This window comes from Herpailurus yagouaroundi, unplaced genomic scaffold, assembly GCF_014898765.1.
Source record: "Herpailurus yagouaroundi ecotype Mexico unplaced genomic scaffold, PumYag 184, whole genome shotgun sequence".
Taxonomy (NCBI): Eukaryota; Metazoa; Chordata; class Mammalia; order Carnivora; family Felidae; genus Herpailurus; species Herpailurus yagouaroundi.
Genome location: NW_024412415.1, coordinates 35,749,201 through 35,772,034, shown reverse-complemented (window position 1 = coordinate 35,772,034; position 22,834 = coordinate 35,749,201). Strand labels below are relative to the sequence as shown.

General features: G+C 45.9%; 1 protein-coding gene across 1 annotated transcript in view; it reads right to left on the bottom strand.

Annotated features, from left to right (window-relative positions):
- The window catches only part of LOC121041424 (thrombospondin type-1 domain-containing protein 4-like), a 71,567-nt gene extending 50,791 nt beyond the window's left edge, over window positions 1-20,776 (bottom strand). Inside the window, exons 1-2 of the mRNA XM_040492185.1 lie at window positions 20,255-20,776; window positions 5,313-5,415 (exon numbers count right to left, since the gene is read on the bottom strand). Of these exons, the coding sequence (XP_040348119.1) occupies window positions 5,313-5,415; window positions 20,255-20,776 (625 nt within the window). The remainder of the gene's footprint in view (window positions 1-5,312; window positions 5,416-20,254) is intronic.
- Window positions 20,777-22,834: the final 2,058 nt, after the last annotated feature.

Sequence of the window (22,834 nt, the reverse complement as noted above, 5' to 3'; positions counted from 1 at the left end):
TAAGGACGGATCGCCATATCCAGGAAATGTGATTAAAGGGCCAAGAGGAGCCATGTGGTGAAATTAATGTGTTTATCAGAGAGTACTCTGCTTTTACTATGCTATGTGGCATTGGACTGAGTGAGTACAGCTGTTTCCCTAAGCAGGTACAGGCGAACAGCAGTAGACATCCAAACAAAACCAAGAGCCCAATGCAAAATCCAGCCACAAAGTCTGAACACCCTGCAGAAGCATTAACGGCATCTTCCTCCCACAGGTCAGCCTGGGAGTCATTTAAGAGGAAGAAGGACAAAACCAAGAAAACAATCTTAGCAGCAAAAAGAAATATTTAAGCAAAGCCAAAGTAAATGCAATTTCGGGGACCATGGGCTCCTCCTCCTCTGGGCACCAGAGACATAGTAACGTCAGTAAATATTTTCAAAGAACATTGAATCCTCTAGATAGGGTAACACATTGTAGAAGACAGCTGATTTTTTTAAATCTGCTGCCATTCGGCATTTTCCTTGACTTTGTGAAACACCACGATTCGAAGTGGTTCATTTAAAATCTCACAGCTTGGGGCGCCTGGGTGGCGCAGTCGGTTAAGCGTCCGACTTCAGTCAGGTCACGATCTCGCCGTCCGTGCGTTCGAGCCCCGCGTCGGGCTCTGGGCGGATGGCTCAGAGCCTGGAGCCTGTTTCTGATTCTGTGTCTCCCTCTCTCTCTGCCCCTCCCCCGTTCATGCTCTGTCTCTCTCTGTCCCAAAAATAAATAAAAAACGTTGAAAAAAAAATTAAAAAAAAAAAAAATCTCACAGCTTATAGTCAAGAAGCCCGTGACGATTTTTAGTGAGTCTGTTTTTCTGCATCCCGATCCCCACTCCCCTGCCTGTGCCTCCTGTGATGTGGGCCGCTCACCGAGAGCTGATCACACGACCTGAGCCAGCCCGAGGACCCCCAGCCCCCAAACTCATGAGACTGAAACAGTCACTAGGTGTGTCTGTTTCCTAGGCCTCCATAACATATCACGGCGAACTGGGTGGCTTAAAACATCAAGTTAATCATTCCCTCACGGTTCTGGAGTCCAGGAATCAAGGTGTGGGCAGGGCCGTGCTCCCCCCAGAGTCTCTGGGGAAGAATCTTTCCATGCCTCTCCCCAGTTTCTGGTAGTTGCTGGCAATCCTTGATGTTTCTTGGTTCCTTGGCTTGTTTTAACCTCTGCCTCAGTCATCACATGGCTGTCTTCTCTCTGTGTCTGTGCCTGTGGCTTCACATGGTTTCTTCTTTTTATAAGGGCACCAATCATATTGGAATAAGGACTCACCCTACTCCAGCATGACCTCTCCCTTGCAGCTTCATTATATCTACAAAGTCCCAATTTCCAAATAAGGAAAACAGGTACCAGGAACAGGGCTTCAGCATATCTTGCGGGGGTGGGGATGGGGACACAATTCACCTCGTAACACTAGATGAGAGTGAGTCTCTACCACTGCGATTGCAAGCTCCAAGCCTTGTAAGCCTGCTCATACACCGGAGAAGTAAACGAACCAAGAAATGGAGAAAGACAGAAAAAGGCAGGGTCCTAGTATTACTGAATTGCTGGAACGCATTTCTATCTGAAATCTAGTCCACCTCTCGGACTTCCCAGTAACACAAGCAACAAAATATCTTTCTGGTTTAAACACTGGGTTTCTGTCCCTTACGACTAAGAGCCCTAATCAATATATCTACTGAGGAATAATGCTATGTAATGTGAATTCAAAGAGTTCCCCATATTCGGGATGGGGAAGAGAGGGTAGGGTGTACATAAGAAAGATTGGCCATGAGCTGATAACTGTTGAAGTTAAGTGATGAGTTTAAGAAGCTCATTATTATGCCATCAAACTATTCTCTCTGTGACTACAGATGTTAAAGCAAGTGTTTAAAAAAAAAAAAAAAACAAAACTCACAGGCCTCACACTTTGAGTCTAGCACAAATCGGGACAAACCAAAGAACAGAAAAGATAGAATCAAACATAAACCGGACAATAGCAGACACGCACAGGGAATACCTGTAATATGTGAAAACCTTAGCACTCAAGTTCTTTGCAGCACACAGGGCTTTTGATTACTAGACCTGAATCTATCGAGGGCCTGACAGGGTCAGGGGATCTTAGATAACCGGGCTGGCAGATGACCACCCCAAACTATGCAGAGAAGGGCCAGCACCTTGCTTCAGCTCCAGGCAAAACAATGGAGTGCAGGGAGCCCTGCTGGAGGAATTCTCTTTCCTCCCAGCTAATCACAATAAAGCAGCTAGTATCCACAGCCAGCAATAAAGCAAGGGTGTGGCTCAGACAAAAGACCAGGTTACTCCTTCTCTAAATGTTCACGGACAACTACAGATGTTCTGACGCAAGAATATATCTCACGGTGTATAAAAACAGTCATGATTCTGCCTCAATTTAGGCAAGAGCCACCACCACTTCTGAGATCATGCCTGCCTGTTGGATTAGAGGTTCTCGACCCCAGCCACCCACTAGAATAACTGGGGATCTTTAGAAAATCCCCATGCCCGGGCTGCACTCTAGACCAATTAAATCACAATCTCTGGGAGTGGGGCCCAGGCCTTGGTCTTTCTGGAAGGCTCTTCAGTGATTCTAATGAGCAGCAAAGGCTGAGAACCACTGTCTCAGGTAGACCTAGCTCTGTAAGGTGCTCACTCACCGTAGATCTGTGCCTCGCTTCTCTGAGCATCTCCTGCCGCTAGTCAGACCACCCTCACTTTCTGATCTACTCATGTGGGTAGATCTCAATCAGTCCAGAACCTACTTCTTTCCTTTCTAGTAGTTTCCTAGGGCTGCATGACAAAATACCACAAACATGATGGCTTAGAACAACAGAAATAAACTCTCATAAATTCAGTTCTGGAGGCTGAAGTCCAAAAGCAAGGCGTTGGCAGGCCATGCTGTCTCTGAAGGCTCTACCCCAGGATCCTTCATTGTCCCCGTCTAACTTCTGGTGGTCGCTGGCAACCCGTGGGGTTACTTGGGTTTGTGGGCACGTGACTCCAATCTCTGCCTTCGTTGTCACTTAGCACTCTCCCTGTATGTCTGTGTCCTTTCTTCTTCTCTTACAAGATCATCAGTCATACTCGATTAAGAGCCCACCCTACTCCAGCAGGACCTCAACCCTTTACATCTGCAGTAACCCTATCTCCAAATAAGCTCACGTTCTGATACTTTTCAATCCAGCGCACTCTTCCTCCCCCATATAAAGCAAGTCTTAGTCTTGATCTTCATCAGAATCCATGTAGGACCTAGCTAACTGGGACCACAATGCCTTTTATTTTTTTTTTTTATTTTTATTATTTTTATTTTTTTAATTTTTTTTTCAACGTTTTTATTTATTTTTGGGACAGAGAGAGACAGAGCATGAATGGGGGAGGGGCAGAGAGAGAGGGAGACACAGAATCGGAAACAGGCTCCAGGCTCTGAGCCATCAGCCCAGAGCCTGACGCGGGGCTCGAACTCACGGACCGTGAGATCGTGACCTGGCTGAAGTCGGACGCTTAACCGACTGCGCCACCCAGGCGCCCCCACAATGCCTTTTAAAGTAAGTTTTTATTTTGAAATCATTTTAGATCTGCAGAATAGTTGCAAAGATCATAGAGCGAGTTCCTGTATGCTCTGCACCCAGCTTCCCCCAATGTTAACATCCTATAAAGCCATGGTACATTTATAAAAACTAAGAAACTGTGGCTCCTGGGTGGCTCAGTTGGTTAAGTGTCCAACTCTTCATTTCGGATCGGGTCATGATCTCACGGTTTGTGAGTTGGAGCCACAGCACAGAGCCTGCTTGGGATTCTCTCTCTCTCTCGCCCCCCCCCCCCCCCCGCTCTATCTCTGTCCCTCCCCTGCTCGTGCTCTCCCTCTCAAAATTAATAAAGTAAACATTAAAAATTTTTTTTTCATTATTACCACCAGCATGATACTATTTATTACCTTAACTATACACTTTATGCATATTTCACCAGGTATTCCGCCAAGGCCCTTGCCCTTTATCTGTCCCAGGATCCAAATCCGGATACCAAATTGCATTTAACAAAATGCTTTTCAGAATGCAAAGGGTCACAGCCAAGCTCTGATTCACAGCAGCAAAACCTCACTTCAGGCTTCCTTCCTTAGTTTACCCTCCAGTCTCTTGGCCACCCTCACATTTGCATCCAGCTGGCTGTATGTTTCATCTGTGCCTCCTTCCTGTTTGGATCTGACCACCCCAATATTTTAGTCAAGCTAGTTCGTGACGATTTTGAGGTCACGGAATCTCCTTGAGAATCCAAGAGAAGCTACAGACTCCCCTCTGAAGGACTACAAAGACAGAAACAATTTTGCGTCCAATTTCAGAGCAGATATCGATACCCAATAACCCCTCCCACTTCCCCAAGGGTCCCCACCGTAGCGTGACTTTCCACAGTCTGGCTTCCCCGGGCACTGATTCTGTAATGAAATCAGCACAGCTATTAAGCCCTCTCTCAAGACAATTTCTCCATAGCTCCTGGACACAGCAGCAGTGCTCTGTACTCTGGGTTTCGACCAACGCCAGGGGCCCTGGCCACTGTCTTGGGCTGGCAATAGACACTGAAGACAGCTGGACTCTCCCTTCTGGCCAACTTGACCGCCAGTATCGAACCTCACCAGTTTTGCTTAACCCATCACCTCTTAGGAGTCCACTTTCTCTGCGACAGAAGAAATATCCCAGAATGTAGTACTTCTCAGTCCTAAGGGCATGTCACATCACCTCGGTTTCAACTAAGAAAAGTGACCCTGGGATCTAGAGCAGTATTGGCAAGTTCTATCCGAATCAGATCTTCTGCCATTGTGAAACGGCAAGAACCTCGGAACCAAGGCCAACGCCTGCCTGTGGCGTTTCATCCTTGGAAACCGCACGTGAGTCCCTCCTTGCACATAAAAGCCAAACAACTGGTTAATACAACCCTACATGTCCTCTGAAGCCACCACATGAACCCTGGAGCAGGGCCGAGGGAAAGGGAACCTGTCCCCGCTCAATCCTCCGACGTTGGTTTGAACCTCTTGCTCCCCACAGTTCTTCAAACCCTGTTCGGTCCCACTCAGATGCTGCTCGTTTCTATCAATCTCTCATCCATGTGATAATGGTCCACGAGTCTCCTGAGCTACACTACCTGTGGGCTCCCCCGTGTCCTGGGGTCACACTTTGCCCCCTACTGCCACTCTGATGAGGCTCTCGCCAATTCTTCCAGCGTTGAGCAGAAGGGAGCAGTGTTGGAGAACAGACAGGCATAATTCCTATGGCCGGGGCTGTGTCTATTCTTACCTTCTGCAAACGGTTCCCACTCATAAAACCGGCCCATGAATGGCTTGTTGTTGTAGGATGCACACTGAACCTCCCGGATACTTCTACTGCTTTCTGGACACACCTAATAAAGCAGATATTAAACATGCGGTTAGTGTCCGTATCTCTTCACGGCCCCAGTCACACCCCAGGAGACCTCTCCAACTGTAAATGCCAGCCGTCCTCTACCAAAACCAGGGTTTCTGAAAATGTGCTGATCGCCTGCGTTAAAAATTTTAAATGCAGATCTCAAGGCTTCATTCCAAGTTTACTAAATCAGAATCTTTGGAAGGACACTAAAATTTTAACAAGCTCCCCAGGTTAAGCTTTTGCACCATAATTTGAAAACCACTAACCGAAACCTTCTGCTCCTGACAAATTGGTCTGCTCACCTACTCCAAAAAGGCCATTCATTTCCATCTGCTTGACTTTGTTCATGCCATTCCGGCTCGTGGGATAATATTCCCACAAGCATGTACAGAATCCTTACCATGCGCAGGTACTGTTTTAAACATATTACACATACTAATTCATTTAATCCTCATAGTGACCAATGAGGCCAATAGGAGTTCTGCAGATTTTTCACAGATGAGCAAACTGAGGCACAGAGGAACCGCTCAGCCAGTGAGGGCAGAGGCTGGATTTCAGGCTACGTGGTCTGGTGCCCATCCGGATGCATCTCAGTGTCCTTCCCATCTTGTCTACATTCTGGTCTAAATGCTCTCCACGATCTAATGCCAGAGCTCCCAGCCTTTAGTGCACAAAAGAATCACCCAGAGATCTCATGGGAAATGCAAAGTCCCAGGTCCCTCCCCCAAGGATGGCTAGTAAGTAAGTCTGGTGTGAGATATTTTATCAAATTATCCAGTGATCTATATTTTACCAAATTATCAGGTGATCCTGATATACTAATCAAAGAAAATATCCAGTTCCCTCTAGTTTCTTTCTTATTTACAAATGATAAATATGAACAAAGTGTGACATGAAATAAACAAATGTGAAATACAATAATAAGATCAGAGTCTCTAATTCAAATCATGGATAAAGTGTGATCTAGCTTTTTTTAAAACCTAAGTACGTTCTTATTTAAATGTGGGGGAGGGGCGCCTGGGTGGCTCAGTCAGTTAAGCGTCCAACTTCGGTTCAGGTCATGATCTCACGGTTCATGAGTTCAAGCCCCGCGTCGAGCCCCTCTGACAGCTCAGAGCCTGGAGCCTGCTTCAGATTCTGTGTCTCCCTCTGTCTGCCCCTCTGCCACTTGCACTCTGTCTCTCACATTGTCTCAAAAATAAATAAACATTAAAAAAAATTTTTTTTAATTTAAATGTGTGTGGGGTCAGTGTGTATGTTTTAATAATCAGAGGGAAAGGAATCTGGACCCTTACATGTTAAAAGCCCTGTATATAAGAAGTTTCTGGAATAAACTGCCAATAAGGCAGCTCAAACTCCTGAAGGATTTCTAAAGAAATGCACTGTACGTATCAGAAATGCCAGATCTTTTGGAGGAGGAGAGAACAGAGGGAGGAATAAAACCAGGCAGAAGGGAAAGCATCTCTTGCTTGAAAAAGGACAGTTGGGAGAGGCCGCTGGTACAAACACCCGGGGTGGTCATAACCCTGCTGCAGCCTGAGCCAAACCACATGGAGTGAGAAGCCATGTGAAGCAGAACGTGACAGAAACCGGTGGGGAAAAAAGGGCCCGGTGGACAGACAGGGTGGGCTGAGCTCTGACAATCAGTGAGAAGCCGACAGGCCGGGGAAGGCTGTCTCCATGGGTTCTGGAAGGCAAGCCTCTGGTGGCCCCCGAGCCATGAAGCGGGTAGGCGTCCAGCAACACCAGCTGTCTCCCTGAAGGATTTGGGGTTAAGATGCTTCTGACAACCCTTTGGCCAGAACTAGAGCTCGACGGGGATGTGATCAGTTGGGTGACTTGGGAGAAGCTGACATCCTTGCAACAAGAAAGAATCGCTAGGCAGGTTGTTAAAAATACAGGTTCTCAGGCCTCGCCCCACTGGGAGGGTAGGGAAAGGGCCAGGAATATATGCTTGGAGATCTGGCTCAGCCACCCCGGTACCAGAACTCAGTGGCAATGAAAAGCCACACCCAAGCCTCAATCTTACTCCATGTTAGTTAATGCCCAATCACAGTATTAGAGCAGGGACAATCACATCCAACCCTTTAATTCTGATGAGGACACTGAGGCCAGGAGAAGTGGCATAGCTCCCCAGAGGTCGTAGTGACATAGGGACAGAGCCCAGAGCACTGACCACCCACTCTGGCCATAATCAGAAACTAGAGATTCTCAGGGCGCCTGGGTGGCTCAGCTGGTTGAGCATCCGACTTCGGCTCAGGTCATGGTCTCACGGTCCGTGAGTTTGAGCCCCACGTCAGGCTCTGTGCTGACAGCTCGGAGCCTGCAGCCTGCTTCAGATCCTGTGTCTCCCTCTGTCTCTCTGCCCCTTCCCCGCTTGTGCTCTGCCTCTCTCTCTCTCTCTCAAAAATAAATAAACATTAAAAAAGAAAGAAAGAAACTAGAGATTAGCTACTGGGTTGCATCTTTTCATAATGGAAACAGACCAGAACAAGTAGCCTCAATGTCCCATTCCTCAAATAACCACACCTATGTAAAGCCAGGCTGTTCTGCAATGAGACTTCAGCCAGAAGCCTCCCTCACTCAACCTGGTGGCAGTTGCCAGAATTGGAAGCTACAGACCACAAACTCTTAGCCAGTCTGCTTAACCTCTTTCTCTTCCATCAGCAAAATATGCTAATAGGCTACACCAGGAACCAATGCATCTGTGGAATCATTCTGAATCGCTCAATACTTGATGGTCTAAATGTGTGTTTCATGACATGCAAAGCAGTCCACAACCCATTAAGTGAAAAAAAGTGCTAAGTGATTGTGTATGTGTCTGTGTCAGTGTGTGCAGAGAAAGATTAAAAGCATTATCTCTGGAAGGTGGGTTATAGATTTTTTTCTTTTCACAAAGAAAACTTTTGGCTTATTGCACTAATTTTTCTGCAATATATATGTAACGTTTATGTAATAAAAATGTATAATTACTGAATCCTTCCAAACACTTGGCCCTTTGTCAGCTTTGCACGTGCTTATAGTTGATAATCTTATGGTAGATTTTAATGTCCCACTAAAGCTCTTACTATGTCCATTTGCATCTACCAAGCCAATAGTCACCGGAGATAGATCATTCAGGGCGCCCTGTCCCAGGTCACAAACAAGTTCCTTATATCTGAGCATGGCCCAGTTACTTCCTGGGGCAAAGGGGCTTATTGTGGCATCCGACCCACAGTGGGGGGGGGGGGGGGAAGGGGGTCAGGTGCTGCAGCAGCAAATCCACTTCCAGTTGCCCAAAGGCAGCTGAGCCCAGCAAACTGCCTATGGTATCCAGCATGTGGCTAGCATGCGAAGATACAGCAGGAGAGACAGGTGCCCTGCCATGGCCCTGGGTGTCCCTAGCAGGGACTCACATGATGCTAGGGGAGCTGCCAATTAGAGGGTAGGAGAGGGACCAAGTCAGAGAAATGCAAGGCTCACAGGGTCCAGCTGTGGATGTGGGTTACTGAGATGAAATTATAGTAAAGACGATCAAAACAGAAGTCTGGGGTCACAGTGATGTTAAGAATAGCTAACCTTGGGGCACCTGGGTGGCTCAGGCGGTTGAATGTCCAGCCCTTTTGATTTCAGCTCTGGTCATGATCTCACAGTTCATAGGTTCGAGCCCTACATCGGGCCCTGTGCTGACAGTGTGGAGCCAGCTTGGGACTCTCTCTCCCTCTCTCTCAAAATAAATAAATAAATAAATAAATAAATAAATAAATAAATAAATAAAACATTAAAAAAAAAAAAAAAGAACAGCTAACTTTTACTGAGCACTTATTAAATGTCAAGCACTCCACCGCATGGTTTATGTATATTAGCTCATTTAGTCCTCACAACTATTATACCCATTTTATAGATGAGAAAGTCAAGGCAGCAAAAAGTTAAGTGAGCTGTCCAAAGCCAATGGGCTGATAAGTGGTGAATTTAGTATCTGAATAACACTTTGGATCCAGAACCCATGCCATTAACCACCATGCTATGGTGGCCCTCAAGACTGGGTGGGCAGCAAAGTTAATTTGTGATGGGTCCTCAGACAAGAGGGCCTTAACTCCTTGCCTGAGACGTCCTGGATCCCAAGGTGAGATCCAGCCTCTAAGGTCTGGGGAAGGGGCCTCAGCTGTAAGGATCAGGCAGTTGCAGATTGAGGATGAAAACCAAGCAGGGTCAGGGAAATTCTGTTTCACATCTCTTGTGGGTTACATCTGTTGGTACTTGTCATACTTTTATCGGTATATGATCTCCTCTCATTTCAACAGATTCCCTGAAGTTAAAACTTCCCGGTTACAGATCGTTTTACATTTGTTACATTTTAAGTGGGTTGCTTCCTGATGCCACAGACTGAGTCACCCTCACCTTATCAGTAATTGTCTCTATTTTACACAGCAAGTTGGCTTTGGGCAGATTTCCCACAGCCACTAATCCTTTCCATGGGCAGAGATTCTGGTCATCTTCAGGCCGGAAAAGTGGGACAAGGGAAAAGCCGGGTGGATAGAGATCAGGATCACAGGATGGGGCTAGCAAAGACCAGAGCTCTATTGCCATGGAATGCCTCCGGGAGATAACCTCCCTTCAAATGACTTCCCTCCATCCCAAAGGGGGAGAGATGTTTCCACTGGTCTCTTATGGGAAAAGGAAAAAGATGTGCTTTAATATAATAAATCCTTATAAAGCACTTCAGACCCTGTCCAAAGTTCCATCTTGACAACTGCCTAGGGTTGCTATGCGTTACAAAGAGGATTATGGAAACTCGGGCTGTGTTGCTAGTGACCCTGGTTAATCTGAGGTGACTACTGCCTGCACCTAACTTCACCGTTCAAGGGGCCTCTTGGTGACCACATACTCACCTTCTGATAATTACTTTCAGCTCCTCAGTCAACTGAAGGACTGAAGGGCATCATCCCCAATGAAGGTGGTACCAAGGGATATGACCTTGAAGTCTTCCTGGGTGAGACATGCATTTTTTTTTATCCTTTGCACTGCTCTGGATTCAATCAAAAGACCAGTACAAACATACAACATGCGATGTATTTAAATCACCCCAGTGAAGAAATCGAAAGAAAGAAATCTGGAAAGTGTCCCTACACTGCCATGAGAAAGGGACCTTGGGCATGTGACTTGGGCAAAGCACTTTGCTTCTCTAAACCTAAATCACTGCATTTCAAGACCAAGCCCTGAACCACTCCCACCCCGCAGGGATTTTTGCAAAGATTAACTTAGTAATACATGAAAATTTCTAGCTCATAATAATGCCCACTAAACGTTAGCTGAACTGGAATCTAAGTAGACATCAAAGATGACTCCAGCAATGAGGCGCCTGGGTGGCTCAGTCCATTAAGTGTCTGAAGTCAGTTCAGGTCATGATCTCACGTTTTGTGGATTCAAGCCTCGTGTCGGGCTCTGTGCTGACAGCTCGGAGCCTGAAGCCTGCTTCTGATTCTGTCTCCCTCTCTCTCTGCCCCTCCCCTACTTGTTCTCTCTCTCTCAAAAATAAATAAACATTAAAAAAAAAAAATAAAGACTCCAACAGTTCCAGAAGCTTCAAGCGCCTGACAGGTAGGTGTTCTGAGCAAACACTCCCCTTTCTTTTCCACAGCTGTAAAAAGGGGCTTTGTTTTCCAGCTATAGAATAATAGAATAATACAACCATGGATCAAAATTTCTTACAAATTATCCAGCACATTTTTCAAATATGTTTCATATCTGCTTTCTCAAGTCACTTGGAACAAATTCAACCTCGTAAAAACTTTCGCCACCTGCTACCACTTCTAGCCCTCTCTAGACAGTCAGTAAATCGGTTTGTCCAAAAGGGTTGGGTCAGGGTTTGGATTTAAAACAAAAAACAACAACAACAACAAAAAACCCCAAATCCTGAGGTTTTCTTAGTTCGCAAACACCTTTTCTCCCCCATCCAAGTTCATAATGTTCTCCTAGAAAAAGGTGTTTCCCTCTCCTTCAAAGAGCCAACGGATGTTAATGTGACTAAGCCCATTTATTCACCCAGGAAAACCACATATTTTTAAGTACTCTGGATAAACATTCATACAAATCTAGACTTATCCCAGTAGTAATTATTATTTCTCCTTCCTTAGATGTATATATCTCTCTGCCTGTAAGAAGATCTAAAGGAGGGGTGCATGGGTGGCTCAGTCAGTTAAGCATCCGACTCTTGGTTTCGGCTCAGGCCATGATCTTATGGTTCATGAGTCTGAGCCTCGAATCAGGCTCTGTGCTGATGGCTCAGAGCCCGCTTGGGATTCTCTCTCTCTCCCCCTCTCTCTCCAACCCTCCCCCGCTCGCTCACTCGCGCACTGGCTCTCCCTCTCTCTCTCTCTCTCTCTCTCTCAAAACAATTCAGTACGCTTTTATTTCATTTTTATTTTTTAATAAACTTTTTAAAAAAGATCAAAACAAGAACATCTTTTTTTTCTAACTAATCAGAAAGTATATGGCAAAATGTAAACTTTTTTTTTTTAAACATTTAAAACTTCTACTCCCCCTAGTTGCTACTTTCAGGAACACATTTATAAGAGTGGCTTCCTTCCCCTCTGCTATCTGCTAGAAGAGCAGGTGAAATTCCTTCAAAGGCAAATATTCAATGTGGCCCTACTACTAAGTGTCATTACTGCTGTGACCTCGCAGGATACAGAGAAGAACCCCTCATAATTAGGGATTTCACAGGCCAAGAAGAGAAAACTACATCAGTTAACACATGTAGTTCAGCAAACTGGACATTAAATCTCTAATCTTGCAAAACAAGGAGTTAACTGATCCTCCCTAATGTTGATAAGTCAAGAGAACAAAAATTGTGAATATACTACATGTAATTAAAAATATACGGGGCACTTGGGTGGCTCAGTCGGTTAAGTGTCCGACATCGGCTCAGGTCATGATCTCACTGCTCATGGGTTCCAGCCCCGCGTCGGGCTCTGTGCTGACAGCTTGGAGCCTGGAGCCTGCTTTGGATTGTGTGTCTCCCTCTCTCTCTGCTCCTCTCCTGTTCATGTTCTGTCTTTTTCTCTCAAAAATAAATAAATGTTAATTTTTTTTTTTTTTTTTTAAATATAACTGAGGGGCACCTGGGTGGCTCGGTCGGTTGGTTAAGCGTCTGACTCTTGGTTTCGGCTCAGGTCATGATCTCGCAGTTCGTGAGTTTGAGCCCTGCGTTGGGCTCTGTGCTGATAGCACGGAGCCTGCTTGAGATTCTTTCTCTGACTCTCTCTGTCCCTCTGCTCTCTGTCTCTCAAAATAAATAAATTTGAAAAAAATTTAAAATATATATACATATAATTGAAAATTAAAATGTGGATAGCAGGTATCAGCACAGTGGGAGGCAAAGGGGGTCATTTCTCCTTCTTTTGGAGTGAGGAGTTGATGAAGGAAATTTGAAGTTGATGTATCAACAAGCAGAGGTATCAGTATACTATTAGACTTATGAAGAGAATGACCCCAGTAACTAAAAATTCAAAATGACTGACTGCGGGGTACCTGGGTGGCTCAGGTGGCTAAGCATCTAATTCCATCTCAGCTCAGGTCTTGATCTCAGGGTTGTGAGTTCAAGGCCCACATTGGGCAAAGACTTTACTTAAAAATAAAAAGATAAAATACCTAAAAAAACAAAAGCAAAACAGAACAAAACAAAACACCTCATTTCATGTTATAAAGAAAAACCTGAGGTGTGCCTGGGTGGCTTGGTTAGTTAAGCATCCGACTCTTGATCTCAGCTCAGGTCCTAGGGTTGTGAGTTCAAGCCTCGTGTTGGGCTCTGCATGGTATGTGGCGGGGGGCAGTGCGGGGGAGGAGGGTCGGGGGGTGCGGGAGGAATATAATTGATTACAATCACATCTAGGGAGAGGGACTAGGTTATAGCTCTCTCTGCCACTGTGCTATTTCTTAGTATCTGCACTACTTTCTATAATTATTAAGGTGACAATTGTGAACAACTCAATATATATGTGTGACTCAAATCTTTCAAATATATTTACATGAAACATATACTTAAATATTTATATTAAATATTTACATATTTAACAAATATATTTAATATTCACATATTTCATATATATGTATGAAAGGCCACTGATGGATCAAGAAAAGGTCAGTAAGAGGACTTTTTTATTTTAATGTTTATTTATTTTTGAGAGAGAGTGCAAGCAGGGGAGGGGCAGAGAGAGAGGGAGACACAGAATCCGAAGCAGGCTCCAGGCTCTGAGCTGTCAGCCCCAGAGCCCGACGCGGGGCTCGAACTCATGAACGGTAAGATCATGACCTGAGCCGAAGTTGGACGCTCAACCGACTGAGACACCCAGGCGCCTCAGTAAGAGGTCTTTCTATGGGAAATTCCAAGTGGTCGGAGAAGGTGGAAAGGAGAATGATGTAGAAAGCACTGACCCCAGCATATATCCCCCAGATAAGGAGGCTGGTGACAAACTCATAAGAGAAACTTATGTTGAGCCCCCAGTTAGATGGAACTGGCCCCACAGTTCCTGGCAAGTTTTACACCTCACAGAATTGTTCTAAATCCTTGACCTGGCCCATTTGCTAAGTTCCTCCTTAAAACTGCAGTCAGGAGGTTGTTTTTCCACTCCTCTTTCCTTCAATAGGAGACTAGAAATGGGCAGAATTAGAATTGGCCTAAAGACATTCTAAAAGCTTAGCTATATTTGAGATTTGTCCAACATCTTCCCTTTGTTTTCACTCACTTCGAGACAGAAACAACTCCACATGGAGAAATCCATTGTCTGAAGTCAGTCCCACTCTAGGGAAATTTACTGGGGAGTCACTGATACCAGAACTCATCACATCCGTGTTTGCTAAAAGCTGCTTTTAGCCCCAGGGGTTTTTCCCATAACGTTAAGTGCATTCTGTCTAAAGTCAGGATCACGTCTCCTTTGGCAGCGAAGCACTTTGAAATCATAACCCCGAAACTGCCCCTGCACCAGCTGACTCACTACAGCCTCCCTTCACCAGAAGGAGCAGGAGTGTCATTGTTCCCTGGGGAGAAAGCGCTGAATTCAGAGCCCTGAAGAGAAGGTGGGGAGAGAGACATCAGGCCTCCCAGACAAAGGGCATAGGTGTCTTGGTTTTAATGTATCAGCAATTAATAATACGAACCCCCCAAAACAGCTAGTAGGAAGGATTTTAACTGCATCCCTCAGGCACCAGAGGGACTGCCCGTTGGTTCCCTCCTTCCCCTGTTCTACTCTTACCAAGACTCCAGGTCATTTGCTTCCAAGCCTTGGCCTTCGACGAACTTCCACGAAGAAGAAACCTATTTACTTGATTCCTTGAGCACTCATTATTTTTAGCCATAGCTGAGAAAGCGCAGGGCTGTGGATAAAACACACCTCCCCATGTTGCCCCTTCACTCCTCAGGAGAAACTCACAGGGGAAGCCACCGCTCGCAGGAAAAGCTTCTGGCTCCACCAAGAGGTCTCCGGAGACCCCCTTCTGGCTCCTGAGCCCCTATGGGAACCCCTGTCACTCCCTCCTCCCAGAAAATCCTCCCCTCACCTGGATGGCCTACATTTCTCCAGAAGGCCAGGCCAGGCTCATTTCCACTGTCCAGGGATTTCAGAGTGTCGACCCAGCATGTGCAGTGGTGTTTATGCTCTATACTTGTCATTACCTATTTAGGAGCCTCTCTCTCCCACTGGACTCTTAGCCACTTAGAGCCAGAGCTTACTTTAATCCCAGTGTCCCTGACCCACAGCCGAACACCTGATCCCACTGTCGATATCAATGCTGTGTTTCTGGATGCCAACAAGAACCTATGATAGTGAGTGATCTGGCGTGTCGTACCAGTAGATGTCTAAAATTGACATCTCTAGCCTGCTCTAAAAGACCATAAGATTCTCCGGGCGCCTGGGTGGCTTAGTCAGTTGAGCATCCAACTGTTCATTTCAGCTCAGGTCATGATCTCAGGGTTGTGGGATCGAGCCCCGTGTTGGGCTCTGAGCTGAGCATGGAGCCTGCTTAAGATTCTCTCTCTCTCGGGGCGCCTGGGTGGCTCAGTTGGTTAAGCGGCCGACTTCGGCTCAGGTCGTGATCTTGCGGTCTGTGAGTTCGAGCCCCGCGTCGGGCTCTGTGCTGGCCGCTCAGAGCCTGGAGCCTGTTTCAGATTCTGTGTCTCCCTCTCTCTGACCCTCCCCCATTCATGCTCTGTCTCTCTCTGTCTCAAAAATAAATAAACGTTAAAAAAAAAATTAAAAAAAAAAGATTCTCTCTCTCTTCTCTCTCTCTCCCCCTGTCGTGTGTTCTCTCTCTCTAAAAAAATAATACAATTAAAAAATTAAAAAATAAAAAATAAAAGACCATAAGATTCTATATCTACACTGGGGCTTGCAACTTCCTCGTATACAATGTAAACAAGAAAAAAAAGAAAAAAAAACTCTTCCTTTTCTTTAAAGTCTACATTCCAAGATCGTTAGTACTGCATTTACTATTGATTTTACATTATTTCATAGAGGAAATCTTACTAAGAGTCAAACAAGCCTAAAGACACACTAGAATGCTTAATATTCCCAGATGACATCCCAAGGTAAGGCTTCACATTAAACACACACATTCGAGGGTGTAAAGCATTCACTGGCAGGAACTTAATCTATAGCCCTACTTTCTCATTACTTCACACCTGACCCTAGGGTGATTATACCGAATCTACATCACAGTTGCCCTGTTGGGGCCCTCAGCAATTGTGTTTTATTGTTGGGGAAGGGAAAGAACTCTGAACCCCAGCTAATCCAGAGGACAAAAGGGGAGTCTGAGCAAGTCTGACCGTTTCATCCAGTTTCATGACTAAGCACTTGGAAACTGACATGGGGAGACTGTGCTCCACTCCCAGCCTCCAGAGAGGCACACAAGTGCGTTCACTCATCCAGGTCAGAACACTTTATTTTCCTAACAACGTGTCAGCTCCCTATGTACATGATCAACACTATGGAGTTGGTGTTATTATCACCCCGACTTCATAGATGGTCCCAGGGAGTTAAGCGCCCTTGCCCAAGGAAACTGAGGCTTACATCTAGCACGGCTGGCTCCTGAGCCCGCTATCCTAGACCGCCCTGCAGCCTAACATCCAATTGAACCAGTGGATTAGAATTGCTTTCTCCCTCTGCACTGTGTTTTAAAAGTTTTTCAAGCATCTATCTCGTGTATGAAAGTCAAGCAACACCCATGTGAAATCTCTGTATTTCGAGACGTCAAAGAACAAATTCCCCATTATTTGTTGATTATTCAGGGGCGCCTGGGTGGCTCAGTCAGTTGAGCGTCCGACTTCGGCTCAGGTCATGATCTCACTGCTCAGGGGTTCCAGCCCCGCATCAGGCTCTGTGCTGACAGTGTGGAGCCTGGAGCCTGCTTCAGATTCTGTGTCTCCCTCGCTCTCTGCCCCTCCCCAGCTCACATGCATGTGTGCTCTTTCTCTCCCTCTCTCTCAAAAACAAATAAAGATTAAAAAAAAAAAAAAGATTGATTATTTGAAGCGGATAGGAGGATGTGAGAGGGAAAGGAAGGAGGGTCTCTACAACCTGGCAAAGCATCATGGCACCTGAGATTCTGGCATAATCCTGCTTCCCCGTCTCTGTCCAAGCTGTTTCTTTTGCCCCAGACTGCCCTTTTCTCTTTTGGGGCCATCCTTAGAAGCCTAGCTCAGTTTTTTCCTCCTCAGTGGAGTCTTCCCCAACCCAGTGGCCTCCTCCTTTGTGCTCCCAAAGTTCTTCCCTCTCATGAAGTGCTCCAGCACCAAGTGCAATGATTTGTACACTGCTGCACTGGTCTTCTTCACCATTGGACCACAAGGGTGTTGAGGGCGGACGGGATGGGGATCAGTGATGAGACACTGTTCTGGAATCTGGAAGCCTGCAAAACCATTTCCCCTAATTCACACCTCCCCTTAGATGCATTACTATATACCTCACAACTGAGACCTCCACTGTGAGGGTAGTCTTAGAAAGTAGGACATTCCATTGAGAACCTGGGTGGGATATACTGGGCACTTAGTTTATGGGATGATGTTCTGAAATCAGGGGATGTTTCCAACCCACCCTGGCCTACTTTCCCTTCTCTTTCTTCTCCCAGGTACGAACTGGGAGAGATCTCTAAATGCACGTATTCCTTTTTAAATCTTTGAAGGACATAAAATAACCTGTATTCCCTATTAGACTCGTATGATTTTTCACAATACTGCCCTTTACCTCTTTCCTCTTTGAGTAGGAAGATGTGCACAATTTGTAGATTCATGCTATCTCTTCATGTTGCCCATTGGGGCAGATATGTAAATATCCATGTGAGGTTATCCATGCGAAGGTGCCAGAGCACTGGGGTCCCACATGGGAAGTGTGCAGGTTAAGACTCAACACAGCAGGACTGAGACAGTTCTCTTCAGACAGGCCTGCTTACAAGACTGGTCCGTGGCTGGCATCTGGGAGCTTGGATTTCAGAAGGGATTCCATCACCCCCTAAGTGATAAGAGAGACTCACTATGCCTAAGCTATTTGGACAAGCGATATAGTTTATGCTGAACGCCAGCTTTCCTGATGGGAGCCTGGAATTTTGATATGTGGCAGGCAGAGGGTGCCTATGTGACTAGCCCCCAGTAAAAACCTTGGGCACAGAGTCTCTAATGAGCTTCCCTGGTAGACAATAGTTCACGTGTGTTGTCACAACTCACTCCTGGGGGAATTAAGCACATCCTGTGTGACTCCACTGGGAGTGGACTAATGGAAGCCTGTGCCTGGTTTCCTCTAAACTTTGCCCCGTGTGCCTTTCTCTTTGCTGATTTTGCTCCGTATCCTTTTGTTGTAAAAAATCATAACTGTGAATCCTCCCAGCAAATCATCAAACCTAGTAAAGGTCTTAGGGCCTCCTAACACAGAGAGTTTTAAGGTGTTCATGATGTTTGGGGGATGATCCAAGTACCAAGAAGCCATGGGCTTATAAAAAGAAGACAAGCTCTCTCTCTTTCAAAAATAAATAAATATTTTTTAAAAATTAAAAAAAAAAAAAAAAAACGGGGCACCTGAGTGGCTCAGTCGGTTAAGTATCCAACTTTGGTTTAGGTCATGATCTCGCAGTTTGTGGGTTTTAAGCCCCACGTGGGGCTCTGTGCTGACAGCTCAGAGCCTGGAGCCTGCTTCGGATTCTGCGTCTCCCTCTCTCTCTGCCCCTCCCCTGCTCGCATTCTGTCTCTCTCTCCCTCTCTCAAAAATAAAGATTTAAAAATTTAAAAAAAAAAGAAGAAGATAGGCAGTAATGGGACCTCTAAGGAATGACATCGCTCAATCAGGGTAAGTGGGATGGGTCTCAGGATAATGGGGTGCACTGGGGAGGACACTGTGGGACATGCTACAGCCAAGAGAAGGGAACTAAAGCTGTATGATCCTCTGTCGACATTCACCTCTCTGTCCTGGGTTTGAGATGTTACTTTGCCAACTGCCAGAATGATGGCCCACATCATAAATTCACCAGAATTGTCTAAGATTCCTCGCAGTTCAATGTCCTTAGTAGTGGAGTCATCCCAGCACCCAGAGAAGACACAACGTCTACAATGGAGAGAGGCAGCCCTGCCGTCGGCAGGAAAGGTCTAGCAAGACCACGCGTGCTTGAAAAGTGTAGGCGAAGTGACAGAAATACGTGCCAAACGCCCTCTCTCTGCTTCCGTCTCTTTCTGGTTTATGTGGTCTTCAAATTTAAGAAATATACAAGTCAATGGGACAACGTGTTCTACTTTAGAAATGAATTCATTTCACTTTAAAAGGAAAGCAAAGATATTCAAGAACAGGGGCCACGTCCGATCACGGACACAAATATTTCTGTTCGGTTTATAAAGCCCTTTCTCAATATCACCTCATTTGATCCTCCTAACTCTGTGAGATAGATAATATGACCTTCCTTTCATCTTCCATGGCACCCGGGCTGTTATAAGACAAGCAACGATGCTTAATTAAGACTTAATGGTTGACTGATTAGTAATGGCTTTAGAAAAACGACCGCTTTACAAAAATTAATAATTCCTGAAGTCTGTCAGTGGAAGAAAAGCTAGAAAGCAATCCAGGCATTCAGAGGAATTATTAAAATCACAAATTAAGTCATTTCTATGGACTCTATAGCAGGAAATATATTTTTAATGAGAGAATTGAAGCTAATATATAACAGCTGTCCTGTTACCCAGTAACAGAATATTAAGGTAGATTAAATTATTAATGAAAAATATAGCAGCTTGGAAATTTAACCTTTAAACGTTCTCTTATCCCTTTCTCTTTTGTATACAGTCTTTAAACTGGTATTTTTTTAAAAACCACATTTAGTCTTGTCGGGGACTTTCCATTTAGAAGTTGCTTTGCCACAGATCAGCTATGCAATCTTTAGCAAGTTATTCACGATCAGACTTTCTCCGCATACAATATCCAGAGTGCTCACACCAGGGGCGGCAGGAGACTTCCTGGATTGGTACTGATGTGAGGCAAAGCTCCCCGGACTCCCGACTCTTCAGCACCACCACCGTTGGCCCTGAGTTAGCCACCCGTTTATAAAGTCACTGAGAATCTGGAGGTTGTTTGATATGTAGCAACAGTGATTGCCAGTGAGCAATTTAAGAAGTTACTCCTAAGTTACTACAGTGACAACCTAGTGAAAACGAGAAGTATCCACGGAGAATGCACAGAGAGAAAAAGGGAGAGAAGATAAAGGGGGGGCTAATATTAACATGGCCTAAAAGACCCTGCCAGTGCTGTTTTCCGTGTTTTCGCTGGCCAAGCAGAAGGGGGACCAGCAGCTGTCTCCTGGCCCGGTGTGAGGCAGTGCGTACTCACGTTAGTGTTGCATAGCTTGTACTGCCGATAGGCCCCGATGCAGGAAATGGCTGTGGACCGGGCAGGCTGTGAGAAGCTCTGAGCTGCCCCGTGGGCCCCCATGCCGCGGCCGCTGCTTATTTCCGGGCCATGGAAGAGACTCGAAGCTGCCGGAAAGCCTCCGTCGTGGGTCAAAGGCATCTGGTAGAGGGAGGCCTCGGAGGTCTGCAGTCCAGAGCGAGGGCCACTGTCACTCTGGTACAGAGGCCCGTGCTGGGGAGCCCGGTGGGCTGACAGGCCGTAGCCGTGGCTAGGACCAGATGCCCCCTGGGACCTGGAATGCCGGGCCGAGGGCCTCTGCCTCCGAAGCCTCTGCGGCGAGTGTTCAGAGTCCGTCTGCAGTGGTAAGATGTACGGGGCCTTGCCATAGCCGTACTTGCCAGGGCCGATGGGACCGCGGGTCCTGCTCCTAAAGAACGACACACAAGAGGAGAGGAACAGAGTCACAGGAAGTTTCATGTTAACCCAGATGCTGTGGTCCATGATAGAGGGGACCAGGTAGGGATGGAGCCTATGGTGGGAGAGGGAGGGCATTTGGGAAGAAGGGAGCGTCACAGAAGCTGGCTCTCTCTGTAGACAGGCTCTTACAGAGGCTGGAAAGCACAACAAAGGTGGGCAATGTGAGTGGCTGAAAATGAGGTTGGAACGGCAAGCTGTGGTCAGTGTATGACTTACAGCAGGGACTTTGGGTGTGTTGGTAGGCTGTAGGGAGCCACTGAGGGATTTTTGAGAAGTATAAGGGTATAATTATAATTTCGGCCACAGCAACTTCCTGTTCGTTTGTTTTCTCTGAAAATAATCTGTGGATTTTTTTCTCACTCAACTGTGCCTGATGTTTCAGACCGGTTTCCATTACCATTCATGCCCAAATAGCTTTTCCAGGTAAGTGGAGCTTAGCTAAGCAACCACACTCCAGTGCAGTCCTGAGGCCTGACTTGCACTGGGTCAAACTTAATCCCTGAAGAAATTAGAAGAGGCTGAATAACCGGCTACTCCATCACTCTGGAGGCAACCCACGCTGAACGGTGGGTAAACGGTCATCTCCACGTTGGTATATTCTTTAGATCGTCAAGACCTGTTGCCTTGTGAGACCTGAGAAAAATCATGTAAACAGTTGTGTGCTGCTAAGTGTTTAATAACTGGCTTCCCGGGGGAGGAAAAGCCCTTATTTGTGCCATCTGTCTACATCCAGGGTGTAAGTACTTCCACCGTGGCCGATTTCAAGCTGCCATTATGAAGACCCAGTCAGCTCTCGTGAACGGGATAAAGTAGCTCATGCATATCACCCTGCATGTAAATTTATTGTGCACCTATGGTTTACAAAATACAGAGCCAGGAACAGTCAAGAATACAGAAGTGAATCAGATATGCTTCAAGCCCCCAACCTCACCACGGCAAACAACCAGGACATAATGCAAGGTGAGGTAAAGGCCCCAGGAGCACCAACACAGGATGATTTGGGGATTCTGAGGCCAGGAGAAGTGCTCCCGTCTGCAGGGATGTGAGGAGGGTTTCTCTGCCGCTGGTCTGAGCTCGGGAGCAAGGTTCCAATACGCTATTGAAGGACTTGAAGAAATCATCCAACTCTTACTTACTTCTAAAATGTCTGAGCTGGATCTAATAACCACGAAGGTCATTCCAGCTCGCAAATTATATGCTTCCATAATAATTAATTCTACATTTCTGTAAAATTGGAAATGTGCCCAAGGGTTTCTGCAGGATGGCCCCATTAAAATAAGCACATTAAAATAGCAATCAAAGTGAAACATTAATTTCTGTCCTCATGAGGAAATTCTTTCTTCACTCTATGTAACCACCGAATATAAAATTTAACAGACCACAACTAATTATTAACATCTTTATCACTAATCGCACCTTCATTCTTGGCTGATATGGTTTTGAATTAAACTGTACTACAGTGTTTATTTTGCCTTTCGGCATTTCTCGATTAGTCTTGGCAACACTTGGGACTCTGTTAATGATGGGGGGGGGGGGGCTGGATTCCAGTGTGCTGCTTTGAGAGATGCAATTAAGAAGTTAGTCTTAAAAATATATAGCTTGGATGTAATTTGTCATTTTCTTTTTTGCGGCAGGCCAGGTAAAATGAATGACATCATGTAAAGGTGAGGGAAAGAATTTCTGTACGTGTGTGCATCTTTTCTTTTTAAGATCAGAAAGCCTACCAACAATTCCAGCCTCAAAGCCAGCGTCGGGTGGAGACCCCAGCTGAGGGTAATAGAGAAATGAGGACACGTGGAGCAGTGCTTCTCCAACGTGGAGGTGCACTGGAATCAGCGAGGGATCTTGTTGGAGGCAGATTCTGATTCAGCGGGTCTGGGGCCAGGCCTAAGACTCTGCATTTCCAATGAGCGCCCAGGGGCTGCTGGTCCAGAGACCCATAGCTTTGAGGAATTGAAATTCCGAACAAAAGGGTGAGAACATGACCACAAAAGTGATCATTTTTGATGGAGGATGACGGCTATAAATTTTCTTAAAAAACCTCTGCTTTGGGGATATAGCCAAAGTCTGCTGGCCTGGGCC